Below are 23,691 nucleotides of genomic sequence, written 5' to 3'. Positions count from 1 at the left end.
GCTATTATTGTAATATATAAGTCATGTATTATAGATTTATGTTACCTTCACTTGGTTTATTCTCAGGTGATATCTTAAGAACTTTAAGTTCTAAATGTAAATGGCAGAACTAAGAATATATAAAATTAACAGTGAAGGCTAACACTACACCTTATTGGAAGAAACAATCCTATGTAAAAAGGAGCTGTAATTTTTGTCCTTCTTGAACCTCTAGGTATTCCATCAGGCACAGACTTCAAAACATTGGGAGTAAGAGAAATGACCCATTTACCCATTTACCAAGCATGTACATACATACATAAATGTATTATATACATGTATATGTGTCTCCTTCCATATACACATATGGAAGAAGTTAAAGAAAGTTCTCTACCCAAATCCTTCCACTGTTGTTTTAAATATTTCTTCCTTTATAGCTTGTATCTCAATAACATGTTTCTTTCTGTTTGTTTTTTTTTACTAATTAGGTCATAGTCTTAAATGTATTTATTTCTAAAATGCACTTGATTGCTTTTTTTTTCTAAATAAGATACTGGAACAACAAAATGACAGGAAAGGTTCATAAAAGTATCTCTTATTCTGTCAGATAGAGCATAGCCAACTGTCAATTTATATGATTACTAAACTCTCACTATAAAATACTAACCTTTACTGAACAGAGATGGAATTTCTTAAGTAAAAGAGAAAGTTTATTACTCTGCTTTTCAGAGAATTCAAGGGCCAAAGAGATCTTCAAAGACCCATTCTTCTTTCTCTGAAAAACTTATATTGCTCCTTTAAAAAAATTTCTAGTAAGACAACACAATCTCCCTGGTAAACATTTATGAAACAATATTTTCAGGAAAAGTGATGCTTAAAACTCTCCTAACCCATTAAATTTTTTCTGAGTAGATTTATAAAACTGATCTATTCATTCAGTAATTATTTATTGAGCCCTTACTATGTGCTAAGTAAGGTGCTAAGAATTTACTCACAGAGCCTATTATTCAGGAATGTAAAAACTATACTCTAGAAAGAGTAAGCAGAAATAAAAGAAACGCATTGCCCCCCCTAAAGGTACCAAGGAAAAAAATCTATTAAGAGCTTAGATCCTAGAGTCAAACAAATGTGAGTTCAAACAGCAACTCCATCAATTTGTAGCTGTGAGCTTCTGTGCAAATTCCTCTCTAAGCCCTAGTTTTTCCATTTGTAAAAATGGGGATAATTATAAATACCTTTGCCACAGGATTGTTGTGAAATTCAAATACAAACTACTAAATGTAGTGACTGGCTTGTGGTAAATACTCAATAAGTGTTGGGTGCTATCAATAATAAATGTTAGGGGCTATCATCATCATTATCACCACCACCACCACTACCGTGTGCTCTTTAAATAACATGCACTCTATCTGAAGTTATTTTCCAAATAGGATAAGAATCTATAAAACTCAATGCTCAATTCCATAACAATACCTTTGTGCAAAGGGCTTCAGCTTCTGATATTCTTCCTGTGTCTACTAGACCAGTGACAGCTTGGGAGAGAGACCACTTTTCCATAGATTCATTGTAACTTTCGAAGAATTCTTTGTCTTTAACTATAAACAAAAAATGTCAGTGTTACTTTTTCTGCAATTTATAATGTGTTCACAGAGAAGGAAATAGTTGCCAATAAGGATCACAATAAGACTTTGTTAGATAAGACCATAAAGCCTTTAGTGTAGAGCTAATTGTTCCCACTACCTCTTGGTGATATTCTTTTGAGTACTTTATCTTGAATTTATCATTACAAAATGCTGTTTTAAACTTACTTGAAGCAGAAACAGCAGATAACAGTGCCAAATACAAATCCATCCTTTTTGGCTGAGTGTTGTGCACTAGAGCCAGCTTATCATCAGCATAACAAGCTGCCATTAGCCCAGCCCAGATAGCAGGATCACCTAAACATAGGAAATAGAGTTAGAGGCCTTGTTGATATTAACATATTGCTAAAAAACTACCAAAAATGATAGTTTACAAGCACACATAAAAATTATTTTTATCTAGAAAAATTCCATTTTCTTAAAAGAAAATTAAATTATACTTGTTTTCAGAAGATGCATTACTATATTCATCCTTCAACATTTGCCATTGTTATCAAACATGTCAGAGGATGAGAAATATCCTATTAAGTTTTTCTTCCAAGGCTAGTTCAGTTGCCTAGACTGCTGTGCTACTGTGGAAAGGTCAATTATATTCACTTCAATTGGACAAGTCTCATATAAGCATGCAGTTTCATCAATCAGTCCATTCTAAAGGCTCAGTCATAGGTAAAGCAAGGTAACAATTTCTCAGTTCTTAAGAAAAGTTTGAGCCAAAAGAAAAGCTCAAGACAACTACATTTTACCTATGTTCTAACAGCCAAGCATGAAAGACACTTTATCATTCCAAGGGAAGCAATTTAGTATTATATATCTTTTTATTCATTTGATCTTTCCTTTCTTCCTTCACATCTTGATAGAAGCTTCATGGCATTAGAGGAAAGACTGATAGAAGCAGGTTAAGGAGGTAATAATACCTAGAAAGAGATTATGAGTATAACCTCCTCTTTATAACATAAGTAGTTGTGAAAAAATAAGCTAGAAGAGGACTTGGAACTTAGGTTTTTAAAATTTGTTTGATTTTTTATTTTATAAAGAACATTTTGCAGTTCAATTCAACGGTTAATATTTTAGTCTTGAGACTCTTGAAAAGCAAATAAATAATTTAAAATTTCCACAAGGGGGTGCTAGTTAACAATACAGTAATTTAAGCATACATTTTTAGCTTTAGTTTTGTATTTTTTCATATCTAACTGCCCCATTTAGCATGTTTCCTATCAAATGTCTGAAATCTATATTTCATTTATAGATTATTAGTATTACTAATAATTAGAAATCTTATACAGATCAAAAACTTATGCAAAAAAATTACGTATCTCCATATTACAAAATAATTTCTGTCCCAGATAACTACCTTTTTTTAAAAAAAAAAATTATTATTTAAGGTATTATAAATAGTAGTACATATGTCTCTTCCCCCCTCCCACCCCTATGACCTCCCCCCAGTAAGAGATCAACCAAAGGACTTGTATGCATGCATATAAGCACAACCAACAGACTCAAGACACTGGGGGCGGGGGGACGAGGGCAAGTAACTACCTTATTTTAAATAATGTAAGACATATTCAAATTCCAGAATAAGGAAGTGGGGACCATTCCCTAGAATTTATAATGTGGCTGAGTAATAGCTTTGGGTTTAGGTCTAACATTGACAATTATGTGGCAGCTTTTCCTTTCGGACTTGTTTTTCTATAAAACAAGGCAACTGAACATGCTATCAGGTTTACAGTACTACCAACTGAAGTGGACTCAATTTTTGAATATTGATTTACTAAGATACTGAAAAACAGATTCCTTTAGGGCTTTCTAGTATTTAGATTTTGGTAGAGCAAATAGACATTAGTTGCTAGATAATTCTTCTATCATAATTCAAAAGAATTGCTGTTTTCATTAACTCTTTCATAGATAATCAGCAACTCAAATTCTCTAGGAAACAAAGTAATAATATAAATATATATATATAATATTTAGATATATATATCTAAAAATATTTTAAATATAATTTGCTAAAAAATACCTCTTAATATCACAAAAGCAGTAATCTAGCAAAAAACTGGATTTCCTTCCATTTAATTCTAAATTCTTGGAATTATATTTAAAGTTCTGAAAAGATCCCTTGTATTTTTTTCACCTAAAGATCTACAAGAAGGTGGAGAGTTACTATATATAACTACAATTATATTCACTTTCATTGGACTCCAAGGACATATCTCAAACAGGTACTCATCTTTATTACTCAGTCCCTATTTTAAGCACCTTATATGATGACTCTGCTTCCTTGGGTACAGATTTCTCTAGATAATATAGGAAAATCAGAAAACATCATTAGAGAGGACCTTATTTAGGCAATCTTACCTTTCTAAAGTTTATGCCACTTAACACAATCAAAGGCTAAAAGATCTTCTGTAACTGTGGATCCACAGTAAGAATTACTGAGAGTAATTCTATCTAACACTTGCTTGATAACACCTCCAAAAATCAGAAACATACCCAATGTGTAATATAAATAAACTCCAATGTCTAGGGTCTCCTTTCGTTCTGATTATTTCAAAAACAAAAGACATAATAAACAATAAGATACTGGTCTGTTTATTTTATAAAAATCTCTGAAATATTAAATATTTGCAGTTTAGTTAGAATCTTTACAATGTATTATGAAGATAACATTGAACCTGTTCTTTGTATAATTGCTTCCCATCAGTCCCTAGCCAAAAGCAATAGCATTCTGATCTAATAACTGTTTGAAGTGCTCTCAGGAAATAAATTGTTTAATGCTGCATTTCATATTAAAAATAATATATAAAAATATATCTCATAACCCTACACTACTACACATTCTAGTCCTCTAGCGGCAGTGGAAGAATGCTGATGCAGTCCACATGCAGTTCCTTAGTACCTTTTGTGATAGATGGGGTGTACGTGACACAGCTGGTTAGAACTGAGAGCTAGCTTGGGTGAGGCTAGCTAGCACTTTGGCATTTCAAACCAGAGAAGACATACTTCCAATCTTCAAGGAGGTAACTACACATAAAATAACTAAATATGTTTATTAAATAATTTATTAGCTATAGGTAAACCTTATTAAAGCCTGATAAAAAATGAAAATAAAACTACCTCTTGAAAATATCTATATATATATATAAAGCCCTAATATGCAAATAGACCGAACAGTGGAACAACCAAACAACTAAACAACCAGTTGCTATGATGTGCACTGACCACCAGGGGGTACACGTGGAACATGGTGGGCATCAGCAGCAAGCGGCAGAGCACGGAACATGGCAGCTGTCAGCCATGGCGGGATGGTGGAGCAGGTGAGTGGGGGCGCTAGACCAAGGCGGGCGCCGGTTGCTGTCATTGGGGTGAGCCTCTGGAGGTTGAAAATTCTTTGCTCCTGCGTGCCACAGTCCCACCCGGCGCTTGCACCTGCTGCCGGCACCAGCCCCGCTTGCACCCACTGCCGGCACTGGTCCCGATCGCTTGGCGCTGTCAGCGGGTATGAGCAGTGGCTGCCGGCCCCAATCTCCCCTCAGGGCTTCTCCACCTCCCCTTGCTCCTGAGGGACGATCGTGGCCGGCAGCTGCCTCTCACTCCTGCTGCAGGCGCTGCAGCCAGCGCTCACACCTGCTGCCAGTGCCCGGCACCAGTCCTGATCACTCAACAACATCAGTCGGTGTGAGTGGCAACTGCTGGCCCAATCACCCCTGAGGGTTCTCCACCTCCCCCTGCTCCTGAGGGGTGATGGAGGCAGCAGCTGCTGCTCGCACCCACTGCTGGCACCGGCCCCGATTGCTTCGTGCTGTCAGCAGGTGCAAGCAGGGTCAGCGCCATCAGCACGTGGGAGAGGCGGTGGCAGGTGCGGGGCTGCCAGCCAACAAGGGACCAGGGGCCATGGCAGGAGGGGCAGGGTGGGGGCGCGGAGGATGAACTGAGACCCACCTTTGTGTCCACCGCCTCACAGCCCACAGTTCCTTTCAGGGCGCATGAATTCGTGCACTGAGCCCCTAGTATAATTCAGGTTTTCAATAACAGATAATAAACTACCTTCAAGCAAACATTCTCTTGAGCCTGCTTCAATAATTGATTACCTCTTAGTTACCAATAGCCAAATGTAGATAATCAAATATTTATATGCAAAATCTTCAAATATTTTCTTAAAATTTCCTTGTCTTATTTCATAAAAATACAAACTTTGCTCCTATAAATCACAAATGAAAGATGAACAGAATTCTAGTTAATGAAGTGGGTTGTATTATATTCACCTGGAGAAAGAAGAGTTGCCTTCTGAATGGTCTTTAGTGCAATATTTTTTTCATCTTCTGCTGAACTGCTTCCCATAGCCAACTGATTTACTGCAGTGTACAGTAATGCTTTCTAAACAAGAGAAAAGAAAGGTATAAACCAATTCTCTTCAAAGCTACCTGCATTCAATGTGACTAAAAGTATGACTTTATTGAATATGATGTGACTCCTAAGCTGAGGAAGAAGAATTATTCTTTCATCAAATATATTATTTAACAAGCACAAAATTTCCTTTACTAGGACAAACTAACCTTTCCATGATTTGAGTCCAGAATATAAGCCACATTTCCTGCTACAGCACCTCCCTATAATAAAAAAGAATTAATTTTTTAAATAAAACTGATAAAAATCTCTATTAAAGTATGTGAAAGGTTCGGTTTTATCACATTCACAACTTCTAAACTCCTTAAGTATCAACTTATTGTTTTAAAAGACCAGTTTAATATTTTTATTTAAAAAATCCTTTTTTTTACGATAATCATTTCAACTCTGCTCATTAAAGATCTAAAAGTTATATGATTTTACATAGTACCAAATAAACATACACATTTTCTAACAATATAAAAGACTGTAAAAGAAAGACTGAAAGAGAAAAAAAGAGAGAAATGGGGGTGAGAGACCACAAAACCTATTATAAGATAAACTAACATGGTTTCTCCACAAAAATATGGTATTTTAAAAATTTTCGTATTCCCTAGTAAAATGAATAAAGTTCAGAGGAATAAAGTTAATGAAGCTCATTACTGCTTCAATAATCAACTCAATACTAAAATGAGAAAAACATATGCAGCCAGGTCAGTATGGCTCAGTGGTTGAGAGTCGACCTATGAACCAGGAGGTCAGTTTTACTCCAGGTCAGGGCACATGCCCGGGTTGTGGGCTCCATCCCCAGTGTGGGGTGTGCAGGAGGCAGCCGATCAATGATTCTCTCTCATCATTAATGTTTTTGTCTCTCTCTGTCCCTCCCCTTTCCTCTCTGAAATCAATAAAAATATATTAAACAAACAAACATGCATAATAGTTTTCATAAAATTGATTTGAAATCCTTCATTTTTTAAAATTCAGTTACATATTTTACCTGGAAAAAAATAAGGATGGTTTCATTTTAAGTCAGAAGTATACTATAATCTTCACTTAATATCAGAAGTGTGTAAGTGTATCAGAAATGTTTTTTTTAAATATATTTTATTTATTTTTTACAGAGAGGAAGGGAGAGGGATAGAGAGTTAGAAACATCGATGAGAGAGAAACAACTGCCTCCTGCACACTCCCCACTGGGGATGTGCCCACAACCAAGGTACATACCCTTGACCAAAATCGAACCTGGGACCCTTCAGTCCACAGGCTGACGCTCTATCCACTGAGCCAAACCAGTTAGGAACAGAAATGTTTTTAAAACAGTATTTTAACACATAAAGAATGCTAAAACTAAACTTTTAAAAATGTCAATATAAAACAAATAGAAGATGGATTAAAAACAAGAATGACAACACAGCAGAGGAGGAGGATTCAGAAGTTATATTTGGGATTACACGTTACCATAGCCACTAAATGTGATTTTGCACAAGTTATTTAATCTCTATGTTTCAAGTGTCCTCCTTTATACAATGGACATTCATTGGACCTACTTCTTATGGTTGTTGGGATTCAATGACAAACTACATAAAAATGACTAGCACAGTAGCTGGAACATAACTAATTCCTTTCAGTGTCTAATAATGATGGTCTTCTGCCATTTGCAGATCCTAACAAATCTGAATTTTCATTTTGAAGGACTCGTGGGCTAATGGGACAAAAATCAAAGCCCAGTACTCACATAAAAAGGGGGAGTATTAGGAATCCTATATAAAAATAAGCTGAGATCCCTCAGGTGAAGCTGAATCAGAAGTAAACCAGGTTTCAAATGACCTTGAAATACAGGCACAGAGTAGCCTAGTTGGTCCAGAAACCTCAAGTTCTCAACTTTGTTTAAGGTGGTTCCAGACTGGTGGAGCTCTCAAGCACCTGGCAGAAAATAAGTATAATTTCTATCTATAGAAAGGTACCTTAATCCTAGGCTGCAAATTATTTTCAAGTATACACCATCAAGTAAACAAAGCCACTGTGTGCGAAAGCCAGTAGGAACAACAAACGAACAGGCCCACACAGACTTCAGGTAGTGAAATTTTTAGATGTAGTAAGTGTTCAAAACGTATCAGCTACTATCATTATGTTTACCAACTAGTTAAATAAACAATGAAAGCTCATATCAACCACAGAAGTTAACAAAATACTTCATAGACTCCTGAAAAATATCTGGCTTTTATGAACTAAAGTACAGTATGTAATACCCTGTATAGAACATTGATTTTAAAATGTCAATATAGAACAAATAGAAGATAATCCTGTTTAGATTTACATTTTTTAAACATTGGAAGTGTTCTAGTTCTTGTATTCTTATATTTAAGAAGCTTTTAAATAAATTTATCTTTGGGGGTTCAAAACACAATAGCTAATGCTTATTCAGTGGCAACATTATAAGCATAATCTTATCACATAGTCATTAACAAAATGTGTATGCCTTCAAGAGTCCATCTAATTCTCTGCATCATCCATAACACCCAAAGCAGTACATAAGTACATGGAAGAAACTCAATGTACTCTTTTTGAGTAACTATTGGAAATTATGGTTAAACAACAGAACTCCCTTGCTGCATTAGTTAATTTTTTTCAGAATTATGCTAATACTTTAAAATTATATTATTTACCACATCACAGGTTACTTAATCTTTTTGCCAGAATTTAGAACGTTACTCACCTTTGCATTTCGTTGCGCATACTGAGCAACCACTCGGGACAACAGAGACCAAAGAGCAGGATCAGCTGGGTTACTACAGAGATCATCAAAATCAAAGGGCTTAGAGATGGGAGTTACTTTAACCACAAAAAGTCCAAGCAACCAGCATTTTATCTAGTACCTAAGCTTAAAATCCTTTAGACAGCTAAAACAATCTATAATAAAAGCATAACATGCTAATTAGACTGGATAGCCGAAAGACCTTCCGGATGTCATTCTGGACGTCCTTCCAGATGACCTTCCAGATGAAGCCGGTGTGGCGGGGGCCGAGGCAGAGGTGGTTAGGGAGGATCAGGCAGGCAGGCGAGCAGTTAGGGGCCATCAGGCAGGCAGGCAAGAGGTTAGGGGCAATCAGGCAGGCAGGCAGAGTGGTTAGGGGCAATCAGGCAGGCAAGCAGGTGAGCGATTAGGAGCCAGTAGTCCCGGATTGCAAGAGGGATGTCCGACTGCCGGTTTAGGCCCGATCTGTGGGATCGGGCCTAAACCGGCAGTCGGACACCCCCTGAGGGGTCTTGGATTGAGAGAGGATACGGATTGCAAGAGGGTGCAGGCCGGGCTGAAGGACCCCCCCCCCCACCAGATTTTGTGCACTGGGCCTCTAGTTTCATATAATTGTCTATGTGTGTCTTAATTTTTAGAAAACATATTTTATATCTCTTTTATACAACAATCCTTATGAAAATAAGAAAAAAAATCAGCAATGTGATGATTACAAAGCCATAAGATCTAATTAAGAAAGGTTAAGGAAATGTAATATATGTGTTTAAAGAAAACACAAAGAGATGAGAACTATGGAAGGAAAACATACTCATGATATAACACTTTACTGCTGAAGATAAATACCACTGCTGCTAGTGAGAACACGTTTCTATACTCCAAACTTTGAATACGTTAATGAATGCTTATATGGCCAAAATATTCTTAAAGCCATCAAAATGGACAGTATCATATAACAACCTGACAACACCACACATTTGAGAATTAGTAAGGGCTTACATACTAAAAGTTTGGAAGGACAAAATTTCTGTTCTCTCTCTCTTTATTAACTGAATTTTTAAAAAAATCTTCATAGATGAAATAATATGATTTTATGGGCAATTTCATAAAAAACACATTTTGGTTTCCAAATGTATATGCTTATCACCTCATTTTATATTCCTAATAAGATCCAAATGTCAGAGACCACCTCATCAAGTATAATTCAACCCCAAGTTTACAAGCACAGAATTTACCTGTGAACAGCTTTAGATGCTTGTCTCTGCACTGCCACACTGCGGCCTTGCAGCGCATAAATCGCTGAAGTAAGAAGGCACCTCTGATACTCATTGTCTTTCGGTTTGACGTGCTTCAGTAACTCGTTAAGTGCTGCTTTTGACAGTGTAGCATCCTGCATTGCCAATCCCAAGGCACACAGAGCCTGAAGGCTCTCTATGGTTGGCTCCTTTAAGACAGAGCTATAAATATATTTTTAAATTGCTAATTAGTTATAAATACAGTAGTCTGTAACTATCTATTACAACATATTTAACATCTAGTAGGAAAAGCAATTTACTTAATTATTCAGCAAACTAAGCCCAGCTTTGAGATAAATACAAGAACAAACTGCTTGGCTTCTTATAACAGCAATTTCCCTGACTATCTGGCCTTTCACAGAGCAGCAATAGCCAAATTTATTTTTTGGTCATTATATCTAAGCTTTAGAAAAAACTTAATATTTCTAATAATAATTATGAATGTTGTACTATAAAAAAAGAGAACATCTAAAAACTTTTTAAACAGTTTATTAAAATATAATAGAAATATTTAAAACATTACAAAATAACGCATAGGTAATTCTGGGTTTTTACAATGATTGAGGAGTGTCCTTAGCATTGAATGGGTAGGAGAAAGAGATGTACCCTTCCTGCAATGGGGAAACCATTCTGTACTATGAGTATCTGTACCACTGAAAATGCCAATAAAGCACTTAGTTGATAACCACTGTCTAATAGCATATCTTAATCATCTATTGCTTTTGAAAAAATTAAGATTAACTTTCTAAAAGAAAAAATCCAGAAGTCAAAAAATACTATATAAATAACCACATATATCATCGGCTGTTATTTTTAACTTATGCCCAAAATATAGAAACAGATACAAGTTATATTGGTAGCATTTTTTTTTTTTAAAAAAGACTCAACTTTAAATTAACTTTATCATGTTAACTTGAAAAAGGAAAAAATCTCCTTGGGGATGCAAAAGGCCAAAAACAAGACAGTTATAACTGGCTTCATTAAAATTTTAAGATCCTACTAGATCAGGTGATAAATTACTCTTTTAAAAAAATGAAGAAGTAAATTAAGTAAGTAAGTAAGTAAATAAATAAACAAACAGTGCATAGGATGATTCTGAAGGACTGGATGGATCCAGGACTAAGAATTAAGCCATGATCTCTAGTTCCACCTGTGACCATCAGTTCAGAACCAGGTGGGTCTAATCTCTTTTGTTCACCAAACAGTTCCTAAAGCATTGCGATCTTCATTTTACATGGCTCCAAATTTGAAACCATTATTTAAGTATTTAGTAACGTTAAGTTAACTGTTTACATCAACCACACATACCATTTAAACAGCAATGTCTTGGCTACATCCATTTTTCCTTGTTTATACTCCGTTATTGCCAGAGCTGTCAAGATATGGGCTTTGTCTTGCTCTGATTCAACAATAGACAAGGCTCTCTCATAGGCTGTTATATAGGGTTGGAAACAAAGGAAAACAATTAAAAGAAATCCTGATTGACAATCTATCAGATTTTTCCTTTCCTAATTCTATTTTTCAAAAAATCTAACTTAAACTATATCTTTTTTTTTAAATATATTTTATTGATTTTTTACAGAGAGGAAGAGAGAGGGATAGAGAGTTAGAAACATTGATGAGAGAGAAACATAGATCAGCTGCCTCCTGCACACCCCCTACTGGGGATGTGCCCGCAACCAAGGCACATGCCCTTGACCGGAATCGAACCCAGGACCTTTGAGTCCGCAGGCTGACGCTCTATCCACTGAGCCAAACCGGTTTCGGTTTAAACTATATCTTATTGTTCCCTTGTTTTCAAGCAGATGAAATAAAAATGTGTAATAATCTAACTGGTTTAGCTGTTCCAAGGTGATTCTGGGGCTAACATTGGGATTATTATATGATGTCCCTAATTGCTATCTTCAGAATATTGAGAGGGGTCTTAGTCACCACCTTCAAAACAAGTGAAGGCCGGCAGCCACAGAGATAGCACCAAATTCCACGTGCAGACCAGCAACTCCAAATAGATCCTTACAATGAGCTGCACACACAGAGGTTGGGCCCATATATGTTAAAATGCACTCAATTAGCACCTTTGCAGAAACCAAAATATACTATTATTAACAATGGTTGAGATCTTCATTTATCAGAAATTTACATTTAAGCACTGTGAAGTAGTAAAGACCTGCTTTCAAATGCTAACTCATGTCAACCATAAGTGATCTTAGGGCTCAGTTTCCTTGTCTAAATAATGAAAATAAAACACAGCTAATAACACTGCTATAAGGACTATTCATCATAATAACCTACTAACTGACAAACAGATAAAAAGTTCTTAGTATTGTTCCTGACTCCTAGTCAGATGTTCATAAACGTTGCAACCCGTACCCCTATCTCAATATTACATCTTTCTTTATGTAAGGTCATTGTGATCCAATTCCTCTGAACCCTGGAAAAGTAAGATGTGACCTTCAGCTTTAAGCAACATACTCACCTTTACTGCTCTCTTTATACAGACCCTTCATAAATAAAGCCAGAGCAAAACCTATGATGTCTTCTAACTCTTCAAGGGGTGTTGACTTAAAAGCCTGGATTGCTTTATCATATTCACCAATGGAACTAAGAAGCAAAACAAAACTTACTTTTAACATAAAAAATAATTCTGGCTTACATCATCAAAATATAGAGATATTATTATACCACATTTCTTCTAATGACTTTACTTCATCTATCAGAGTTAAAGTTGTAGAAAGAACTTAAAATAAAAAGCATATCACTTATTTCACCTAGGATATACTAAGGGGATTTAACTTTACACTTTGCTTCTTTTAAATAATATGTGAATATGACTAGTTTTGCTAAAATGCAAAGTGTTTTTAAAAAACAAACTTGAATTAAAATCCAAAATTATAAAAATAATTTCAAGTTCTTTTATACAGAAATCTACATTTTTAAGCTTAATACATTAAATATTATTCCCATAAGTATGGTTCTAGAACCTTGGGCAAGCCTAGTAAGTCAAAAAATTCCTTAGTCAGAATCAAATACAGCCTTTGTATACACTGTTTGGAGGGCACATAGAAACATTAAAATTCCATAGATAAAATTATACATGCTCTTTTCTGTACTTAATAGGTATAAAAGTAAAAATCTGTTATATCTGATATTAAATGTAATACTTCTTAATAACAGAAAATAACTTGATTTGCTTATTTAAAAATGAAGAGAAACTGCCATCATCTGGAATAGAAACACTGTATATTTGATATTCTTACTTAGTATCCATCACTATAACCAGAAGCTATTTCTATTTTTAATGTGTTATTGGAAATCTTTTCATAAAATTTTTTAAACCTTGGGAGTGGGTGGGAACTAAAAATACAATCAATCTTTGCTTCTAAAATTCATTTTACAAAGGTGAAAGAATTTTAAAATCAATAAAGTCAAATTTGATAAATATTTTGATAAAGGGAAGAGTGCTCCTTTAGACTGTTTATGAATAAATACATTCAATTTGGGGGCAGCTCTCAACTTGAGGAATGCTTCCTTAGTTTCAACTAAAACCTTACCCCCAAAACACCTATTCTCTGGTCCTAGTTCTGTTCATTTTTAATCTTTAAAAAATATATTTTTTGAAGTAAGAAGTCTTTGAGAATCTGAAGGAAGCTACGTGGCTCTCTCTTCACTCACCAAATGCACACACACAGGAATTTTTATGTACTATTTCAAAAGAATTCAGAATGTTTCTGAATTCCTAATGTCCATCCCCAGTTTAAAAATATACAGGAAATCAGAATAAATCCAATTCTTCCAATTAATTAGGCATCTACTTTAGAGACAGCAACTGCCTCTCTTCCAAATGTTCTCTTATGTAGTCCACAGCCATCAGTTCTACACCTGCTCCTCATAAAGCACACTGGAGTTAGGCATTGTCCCAGGTACAGGAAACTGTTAACACAGCCTGCCTTTATGGGAATTATGTATCCTGGGGGAATGTCACCAGCCCACTACTCTAGAAACTTGTCATCACCTCACTAGTTCCATAGCTTTCACCAGAAATATCAAGTAGGTCACAGAATTAATGGGGGAAAAAACATGCTTACCATAATAATCTGCCATAATTTCTAATTGCATCATGATAATTAACTTGGTCTTCTGCATTCTGTAACAACAAAATTGCCCTAAAAAAAAAAAAAAAGGCATTTTAAGTTATCTATACGCAATAGCATTTTTTCACCCTTCTTCATTAATTGAATCTACAGATTTTTGCTTTTGTTTAATTCTACTATTTCTTTAATGCTAAGTTATAACACCTATTCACACTTTATTAAACTGGTACCACAAAAGAATACTTAATACTTAGATTTTAGATTGTCAGGAAAATTACTTTAACAAAGTGAATCTTATAAGTGAAATCATTTCTCTCTCTCTCTCTCTCTTTCTCTCAGGTTAAGGAACAGCTTTAAAAATTCCAAAAATTTTAATCTAAGAATGGAAAAACAACTATGTTGATGTCTTAAGTTCTGACATATTTGAACTACATAGAAACACTCTAAAATCCTATCTAATAAAAGAGTAATATGCAAATTGACCATCACTCCAACACACAAGATGGCTGCCCCCATGTGGACACAAGATGGCCACCACAAGATGACCAGCAGGGGAGGGTAGTTGGGAGGGACCAGGCCTGCAAGGGAGGGCAGTTGTGGGTGATCAGGCCAGCAGGGGAGGGCAGCTGGGGGGACCAGGCCTGCAGGGGAGGGCAGTTGGGGGTGACCAGGCCAGTAGGGGAGGGCAGTTAGGGGTGACCAGGCTGGCAGGGGAGGGAAGTTGGGGGCGACCGGGCCTGCAGGGAAGGGCAGTTGGGGGGGACCAGGCCTGCAGGGTAGGGCAGTTGGGGGGGACCAGGCCTGCAGGGGAGGAAAGTTGGGGGGGGACCAGGCCTGCAGGGGAGGGCAGTTAGGGGTGACCAGGCCTGCAGGGGAGTGCTTAAGGGGTGATCAGGCTGGCAGGCAGAAGTGGTTAGGGGCAATCAGGAAGGCAGGCAGGCGAGCAGTTGGGAGCCAGCAGTCCTGGATTGTGAGAGGGATGTCCGACTGCCCGTTTAGGCCCAAACCTACTGGGATAGGGCCTAAATAGGCAGTCAGACATCCCTTGAGGGGCCCCAGATTGGAGAGGGTGCAGGCTGGGCTGAGGGACACACACACCCCGTGCACGAATTTTGTGCATTGGGCCTCTAGTATTTATATAATAGTAGTGTGCGTTAGGAAGTCAGGAAATTGATTGCTTTCATGTGCCTTTAACGGTTACATACAGAAACGTATGTGAGCAATACTGAGTTCAGAGAAGGGAAGGTGTTACAAGGAGTCCTCAGAGGCTTAGCATTAATTCACCAACATGCTGACAGCCCCGATTTTTACCTTCTCCTGCTCAGTCCCCTTTGGGCAAGCAGGGAAATGTTTAACAACTAAAGGAATGAAATACTTAGTAATATTTTATTTTATTTGCTGTTTAAAAAGGATTAGCCAGGAAGAAACAACCAAGAAAAGCTTCTACTCACCCTGATGTTACATGAAAAACAAAAATTAGCCAGAGAAGTCTAGGAGAGAGTATTGTAGAGACACTACTATATTAAAAACTATACTTCTCATTAGATTTAATACCTAACTTGTAGTTTCAAGCCTCAAAAACCTGTTTAAGGCAAAAACCACAGTAATGAACAGGTAAGAAGGAGTGGTACATATCCAAGTGACTGTGGAGTTGCCATTTTAGGCTGAAGGTATAACCAGTATCAGATTCATAATGTGTGATTAAAGTATGTACCCCAAAAAAGTAGTGAGCACTCTAAAGATTTCAAGTTTTCTGTTTAAAAATCCTGCTCACTGTTGTATTCTATCATATTTATACAGTTTGCTTACTGGTAAGTTTATTGTGACTGAAAGAAATATAATTGTGGTTTTTCATAATCCTCTCCACTTACACCTGGAAAAATAACTTCATTATATAACCTCCAGTACCATGTAGTGATTACTCCTTTGAACTACAGAGAGATCCATTAAAAAATGGCAAAGTATTTAGGAAACCTCAATTATTCTTTTAAAATCTAACAAGGCCTCTTCTAAAAATCTATTTATTTAGATTGGGGGCACCTCAGAAGTTCAGCAACCAGGTCTTTAACTTTTCATCTGGTCCTCACAAGATCAATAGTTATTTTCTTATTCACGAATCAAATAATTTGCAGAGAATAAAACTTTAAGTTTATTTCCTTTCCTACTGTTCTCCTGTCGGGTCACTGCACTTGAGCACATGTCCTTGTTTCTTCGACATGCTAAGTGCACCCCTGACTCAGAGTACTTGCTCTTGCTGTTCCTTCTGCCTGGAGCGCTCTTGTCCTGACAACCAAATGGCTTGTGGTTTCACTTCATGAAGGCCAGGCCTCATTTGCCTCCTTATTAAACCCACCCTTCTTAAAACCTATCTCAAATTCACTGCCTGCCTGTGTAATTTCTGGTCCTCTACTCTGATTTTCTTTCTTGACAATTATTACCATCACAGATGACCTACTAGCCTATCATGTGTCTCCCCGACCTGAACAGGAGCTCCATGAAAAAGGGGCCTGTGTCTGTTTTAGCTCACTGCTAAGCTGCCACAGCCAAGGACACTGCTTGATTCACAGCAGTTCAACAAACTTACTGATGGGTAAATAGAGAGTAGACTAAAGTGGCTCAAACAAATATATAATGTTCTGATTTCTTCTCTGAATAAATACATGTATTTAATAAAGCTAGACACAGTCTAAAGAGATGGATTTTTCTAAAACAGAATCTGAGGGGGTTTTAGTTTGGTTTTCCTTTTTCTTTTCTCTCTCTCTCTCTCTCTCTCTCTCTCTCTCTCTCTCTCTCTCTCGTTCTCTCAGGTTAAGGAACAAAAACCAAAATATAGCTGAAAATTTGAACTGCGTATTTTCACCTTCATAGATGTAATAATAATAAATAAAATATTAGGAAAACTGAAAACATTTATTTAGTACCTTCTTCATGAGAGTGAGACTAAATAAAAAAAGGCCACTAACATATAAGGACGGCATTTCGGTTAAAGGCCAAGTTTACCTGTGGAGTGCATCTGCTGCTTCCTTTTTCAGCTGTAGATGTTCATTTAAATAACTCAACATTGTGAGAGCTGGAGCATAGTTTGGAATTCTTTCTGGAAATCCAAAAATATCTATTCTTTACATGTACATAATGGTTGTGTTTGTAAGATATTAATTTTATTTTCAACTTTTTAATATTTTAAACAACAGATTATCTCTTGAAATCTTTGGCATTGTTAAGAATAGCAGTCTAATTATCTTGACTATAAAATACCAGTAAATCATTTCATAATTCTTCCACATTTTTCAATAACATTTATAGTTACTACAAATTATAATTCTTCCAAATTATTCAGTAACATTTACAGTTACTACATACTTTAAGTGTTTTAAAGTTTAAACATTTTTATCCCTAATGGTATAATAAGTTGAAAATGTACCTCATGTTAAAACTATGCATTTGATTTATAAGGGAAATTCAGTTCTTCAGCTAATCACATAAACCTTCCCAGGATTCATTTTTCTTAGGGGTTGTGTTCCAATTTCTATGTATGTTTTTTTAAATAACTCAGTACCATACACTAGAAACAGAGGATGACTTTGGTATTGCCAATGCAGTATTTTGAAATTTTCATGTCAAAAAAGATCATGCATCTGATGATGTACAAAGAAAACATCTGATAAAATTAAAAGCTGTATTAAGAAGCAGGACTTCAAATCCCTTAAATTGTTTAACAAAATATAGTGTAATCATATCATAGCTTATGTGATGGTTATAGTCTAACATCAAAGCATAAGGTATAATCATTGTTGGGGAGCACACAAGACTTAGTTGGAAAGTTTGTAAGGAGGACATTCTGATAAAGGGGAAGTGTGTGGAAGGCCGCCTGCCCTGTTTATCGGAATTCTGACTTACGGGGAATTTAGGGGAGTGTCGAAGGCAGCACCCCTAATTATTCCTGACCTTTCCAAACAAGTCTGTGCACGTGCAGATCCCCAGGTGCTTACTGGAATCCTTATCCTTAATCCCTGGATGCCCTTGCCTAGAGGACAATGTAAACACATGTGTCCTCCCAAGATTACTCACCCTACTGATTGTATCTAAAGATAAAAACTGCAATAAAAGGCTAATGAGGCAGGCAATAGAGGCTGCCTGGTCCCTTTGGCCAGGCCATCCCTTAGCCCTCTCTTTCACAGTGAAACTGTTGGAGTAATCTGTTCATCCGTTGTTCAGGGGCTGCTGGTCAGCCCTGGCAAATCATATACTTTATATGATGGTTAGATTCTAACATCAAAGCATAAGGCGAAAATCACAGTCAAGTTATTCATGAAAAATCCTCAAATTACCACATAAGGAGAGGGGCACCAAAATGGAGTCAAACTGAGTAAAAGGAGAGCGTGCCTTCCATCCACTCGTCCTGAAGCACCCAGCAGGACAGATGAAGACCCTGTACTCTCCCTCTTTTCACTCCTAATTTATTCATTTTTGGCTAAGCACATGTAGTTGAATTTGTTAAATGAATATGTTATCACTATCGAGTTAAAAATGTAACTGTAAAACTGTCAGGAAATGATTTGTTTGTTGCTCTAGGAATCTGAATTTCGCAGAAAACTCAAGATTTACCTCTTTATGAAAATCCTTCATAAATGTTACCCATTCTGTAAGGAAACCTAGCAATGAAATTTCTGATCATACGCTTTCAAAGAGGCTCTAGGTAATAGAGTCTTTCATTTTAGCATACTAATAACATGTGGATGCCCCAAAGTGCTGACTTTAAAATAACTGCATTCTTCTCAAGTGCCCCAGGCTCAAAGCAGGAAGAGTATTATAACCCTTCAATATCTATGATGAGGCATTTTCTCTTCAACTTTTCACAATTTATTTGATTCTTTATGTTATTCAACTGCCAATATTCCTGCTTAAATGCCTTGTTTCTTTATTCGAATTTTGTCAAAAGATTTTAAAAAATACTAGCAAAACTAACATTTCTTGAGCATGTAAGGTATGCCAGTTACTCTGCACATTTTGTAGGGTTTATAGGTAAGAAAACTAAAATTCAATTTGGTAACATGCCCAGGGTTTTATTATGGCTACTAAATGATAGAGGGGAGATTAAAATTCAATAGTAGTTTTATTAAGGAAAGGAAATTATTATAATAGATGGTTAATAAAACTTCACCATTCTATCCTTTTCCTAAGCCTAAATATATTTTTCCAGTATCTTAAAGAAAAATCAGGTATTAAAGTGGGAGGTTAAAGGCACTGGGTTTGAAACTTAAAGCACATTATCTCATTTAATTCTCACATCTCTACAACATAGGTGCTGTTATCTCTACTTTCCAAGGTTAAAAGAAGTTAAGGAAAGTAAAATACTTGGCCTAAGACTGTAGCAAAAGTAAATGGCAGAGCTAGAATAGCAGCAACTCGGGTCCTTTAGGCTTCAAAATGTTTCCAGTACAACATGGAAATCACTTTTATCTTGAATCATTAGCTAACATTTCATCACTCTTCAAAGTCCTTACTAAAGTTTAAAAAGTAGACTGCTTGGCCACGGAGGTAGAAAAGGCAAATTCATGTCTTAAGGAACACTAATATTTAATTTGGAATTAACTAATTTAAAAAATGCATTAAATTATTTCAACAGTTATTAAAATATCTTGCCATCATATAACAGGTGCCTTACCTATGTATTTACTCAAAACAACCTGTGCTGCTGGGATAGCATTCATCTGGAGGATGTTGTACCGGTACAGTTCTGTTTCTCTGTTGCTTTTATCTTGCAATGTAGTACAGACCCAGTATGCATAACCGATTGCTCCCTCAGTCTTTAAAAAAGCCGAAGTTAACAAGTGGACATAGAGTAATAAATATATCAATACAAAATGAAGAAATGAAACAATGCACTTCAATACAATAAATAGCACACCTTAGTTTTCTTCAAGTTAACTGTTAAATACCTTTACAGGGTCACTATGATATAATACAGCTAAGAACATATTTAAGTCACTTGCTTCAACCCTAAGTAGAAGAATCAAATGGGATAAATTAAGTGCAGAAAACAGAGCCCCGCCTGATGGCTTAGTTTGCTGCTTTTCAGCACCATTCCCATAGGTGAAAATAATAATTACCAATCAAAAGAATCGTAAAACACTTTCATAAATAATCTAGAAATATCAACTAAGTTAGTGCTTATCTTATGTTTATTTTTTCTAGAGTCTCGGTTTCTACTCTACATGACTACTACTGTATCTACTGAATACCAATGTCATTTCATCAGATCTTGATGTCTTTAATTAAAGATAGCTTATCAGCTTTTGAGAAAGAATAAAGAGGAGAGACAAGTGCTGTCATTAACATCTGATACCACTAAGTATCCATTTTCTCAACAAAGATAATACTTTTCTCATTAGTGAATCCTAAGAAGAATGCTCAAATTCTTACGTGCATACTGAGTTCTGTGGTGTGCCTGAAAAGATCCATGGTGTCGTAACTTCCAACTGTCTCTGCAATAAGAGCCTATAAAGAAAAGAGAGGTTCCTAACATGTTTAAAAGGAGTAATCATCATCACCAATCATCACCATCATCATCATTATCATCAATGAAACTGGAAAAAACAAAGGTTTAAAAGCTGTGCTTAAAAGCAAAGTTAATTTCTAGTTCAGTCGTGGCTACCATATTCCCATGGCTCAGAGGACAAGAATGACTTATTAAATTGGACCTTAAGCAGACAAATGCTTTCAGAATGCCATCTGCAACCTCCTCCCTCCCCTCTCACCCTTGATTGATTCATACTGGTATTTGTCTGGAATAGGATTCTTAATCACAGGGTCAGCTCAGATTCACCTGTGTAGCTTTTTTAAAAGAAGGTCCTCTCCCCTAGTTTCCATAGATATGGGGTAGAGTCACAACATGTTTATTTTTAAAACCGCCTCAGAATTTTAAATAGCATACCTGTGCTATTGACTTTATGAGACTATGTAATAAGTTAGAATTACTTTCAAGACCATCTATCTTTTAAAGAAATCAGGGCTTTTTAGTTATCATTTATTACTAATATTATTAAAAATTTAATATTGAGTTTAATTTCTATTATTACTATTTTAATTAAATTTACTAGTTATTTCCTGAAATAAATTATTTTTAAGAACTAAAACATCTGAAAAATAAAGAAAAATATGTTTTTCTGACAACATCTAAGATGAATGAACCTAGAGCAGTGCGACATTTGGATCAGCAGCAGCAGCATCCCTTGGAACAGTTAGAAATGAAAATTCTTTAGCCCCTTGTGTCTAATAACTTACATAGAGATTAGTATAGTAATGCCATTGCTCCCATATGCTACCACAGTTAACGGGAACAGGAAGTTTGCCTTGCTAACTCGGTTTCTTCACCAATTAGCTAGAATTAGACCCAAGAGTTAAAAGTACAATAAAAATTATCAAAACCCAGATTAATGATTTTCTGATATGGGTGATGCCTCTACTATTCTCTGAACAAAAAAAAATCAACCACTTACTAATTTCTCAACTACACAGGATTTAGAGGCTACCCTTTCTAATCCCCTTCTTTTTCAGGTGAGAACATTGAATCCAGCAATTTTTTTAAGGTAAAAAAAGTAAAAAATTAGTCAGTGACAGACTCAGATCACTAACCAAGAATTCTGATTCCTATTTGGCAGTACAAAAAAATCTAAATTTGGGGGGGGGGGGGGTTGGCAGACTCATATAAACAAGTGCAAATAAAATTATGAAAACTTTTCAGAAAATGAGAAAACAATCAAAATGATATTGTAGATTTTCATTTGGGGGAGGAGTAAATGTGCATTCACATAGCTCTTGGTTTATTCTTTAAGCATAATAATGTCAGACTGATGGGGTTAAAAGCCTCCCAAATCAATGCTTAATCATTACAAGCTGTAGGACTTTGGGCACTATACTTAGTTAGGATCTCTGAGCTTCAATTCCATATCTATAAAAAGTTTAACAACTACCACCAACTCAAAGGACTGATGAAAGTTTAACTGAAATAATGTATACAAAGAGCCTGTTATTCTTATTATCACTGTTATTTACATTAATAGGTTATTTATACCACTTTATATTAATAGGTTATTTATGTCAACAGGATTATTAATAACTAAATGTTATCTTACTTGTCCAATCCAGCACATTAAATAAGATGGATCAAGGGACTGAGCTGTTTTGAAAGCTTCATGAGCTTGCTAGGAAACAAAAACAAAAAATAGCATATCAAGTCATTTTATAAATTTAATATTAAATTGTTTATGTTTAAAAATCATAAAGTAAGAGAATAAGAAAACCGAGACTTATCAACATATATGAACCTAAAATTGCTTAAACACAATTAACAACAGTGCTCCACCAGAGCACTCCTGGGTACAACAGATTTCTCTACAGGTTTAGGGGTTCTGGTCCCAGTGAAAGGGCATATAGATGTTCATCTTACATTTGGTAGAACTTTTAATGAATTACCCATATATTTGCTAGGTTTGAAGAAAGTAAGTAAGGCTGTATCTATTCCCCTCTCTTTGAGCTTAGCTGGGAGGAAGAACTAACAACCAACAAAGTCTGAGATATGTAACTGCTACTAGACAACAAGAGTGGTTGACATAATCTGTGCTAAGCAGTCAGAAAACTTTAAAGATACTGTACTTGGGTTGTCATTTTTTTTTTCCTGCTACAAAAAAATAACATTATATGCTGCTTCCTATCACTTTCTCAATAATCTATGTGTGGCAGAAAACAGTCTTATTTTTCCTCCAAAAAAGTAAACTAATGGGCAACTGCGTCATGTTATCACAAAACCACATCCATGGTTTATTAACTAAGATCTTACTTTGTTTAAATTAAAAAAATATTTTTTCATATATACTAAGATCCACATTAATATTTTTCTTTGTTCTATTTACAATATTCTAAAGCAATCTCTGCTGTGACTTAATGTATTCCTAAGAATATTACTAACACTACTTTAAAACGGTGATTTTTGATACGCTGGCTGAAACAAAACAGTACAGATGTTGTCTGTGGATTTGTAGAAACTTCTAAACATCACCTACAAACACATGCCCAATTTTCTAACTGTTTGAGTATGACAAATTACATTGTGGTTTATAAAGGGATTAACATCAGCTAAAGCCAAATATAAATCACCAAAAAAATGTTAAATTTAAGCTGCTAGAGAGTACTAATCGTCTCCCTTATTTCATCACCCTACCCTCAATACCACCTACATGGGACTCCCTTACATGTGTATAGATTAAAAACACACACACACACAAAAAAAAACAACACCCAAATAATTCATAGAATTGTTTTAATCCCTAAATGAAAAAGCAAAATAATTATAAAACCATAAATTTCTTGAGTGGTATGGAAAGGAAAATAAATCTTACACATTCATTATTCAATAACATAAACTGAATGTCATTAATTATCTAGCATATTAGAGAGCATACTGGATAGATAACAATGTATAAAGTATTTCTCCACAAGAAGTTGTGCTATTATGAAGAGATCATGTATAGAAAAATGTTCTTTACTTTTAATAT

The 23,691-nt window shown here is 35.6% G+C and overlaps 1 protein-coding gene across 4 annotated transcripts in view; it reads right to left on the bottom strand.

Moving 5' to 3' along the window:
• SKIC3 (SKI3 subunit of superkiller complex) overlaps nt 1-23,691 on the bottom strand; it is a 124,239-nt gene that overhangs the window by 13,836 nt on the left and 86,712 nt on the right. For all 4 annotated transcript variants that reach the window (XM_079781138.1, XM_079781137.1, XM_079781140.1 and 1 more), the window contains 13 exons: nt 22,273-22,341; nt 20,561-20,635; nt 19,803-19,944; nt 17,138-17,231; nt 14,132-14,209; nt 12,523-12,647; nt 11,355-11,478; nt 9,987-10,208; nt 8,716-8,788; nt 6,170-6,223; nt 5,879-5,990; nt 1,788-1,916; nt 1,453-1,574 (listed from right to left, as the gene is read on the bottom strand). In XM_079781138.1, the coding sequence (XP_079637264.1) occupies nt 1,453-1,574; nt 1,788-1,916; nt 5,879-5,990; nt 6,170-6,223; nt 8,716-8,788; nt 9,987-10,208; nt 11,355-11,478; nt 12,523-12,647; nt 14,132-14,209; nt 17,138-17,231; nt 19,803-19,944; nt 20,561-20,635; nt 22,273-22,341 (1,419 nt within the window). The remainder of the gene's footprint in view (nt 1-1,452; nt 1,575-1,787; nt 1,917-5,878; nt 5,991-6,169; nt 6,224-8,715; nt 8,789-9,986; nt 10,209-11,354; nt 11,479-12,522; nt 12,648-14,131; nt 14,210-17,137; nt 17,232-19,802; nt 19,945-20,560; nt 20,636-22,272; nt 22,342-23,691) is intronic.

The sequence above is a fragment of the Cnephaeus nilssonii genome, assembly GCF_951640355.1.
Source record: "Cnephaeus nilssonii genome assembly, chromosome: 2".
Classification (NCBI taxonomy): domain Eukaryota; kingdom Metazoa; phylum Chordata; class Mammalia; order Chiroptera; family Vespertilionidae; genus Cnephaeus; species Cnephaeus nilssonii.
This window is presented reverse-complemented; position numbering and strand designations above follow the sequence as displayed.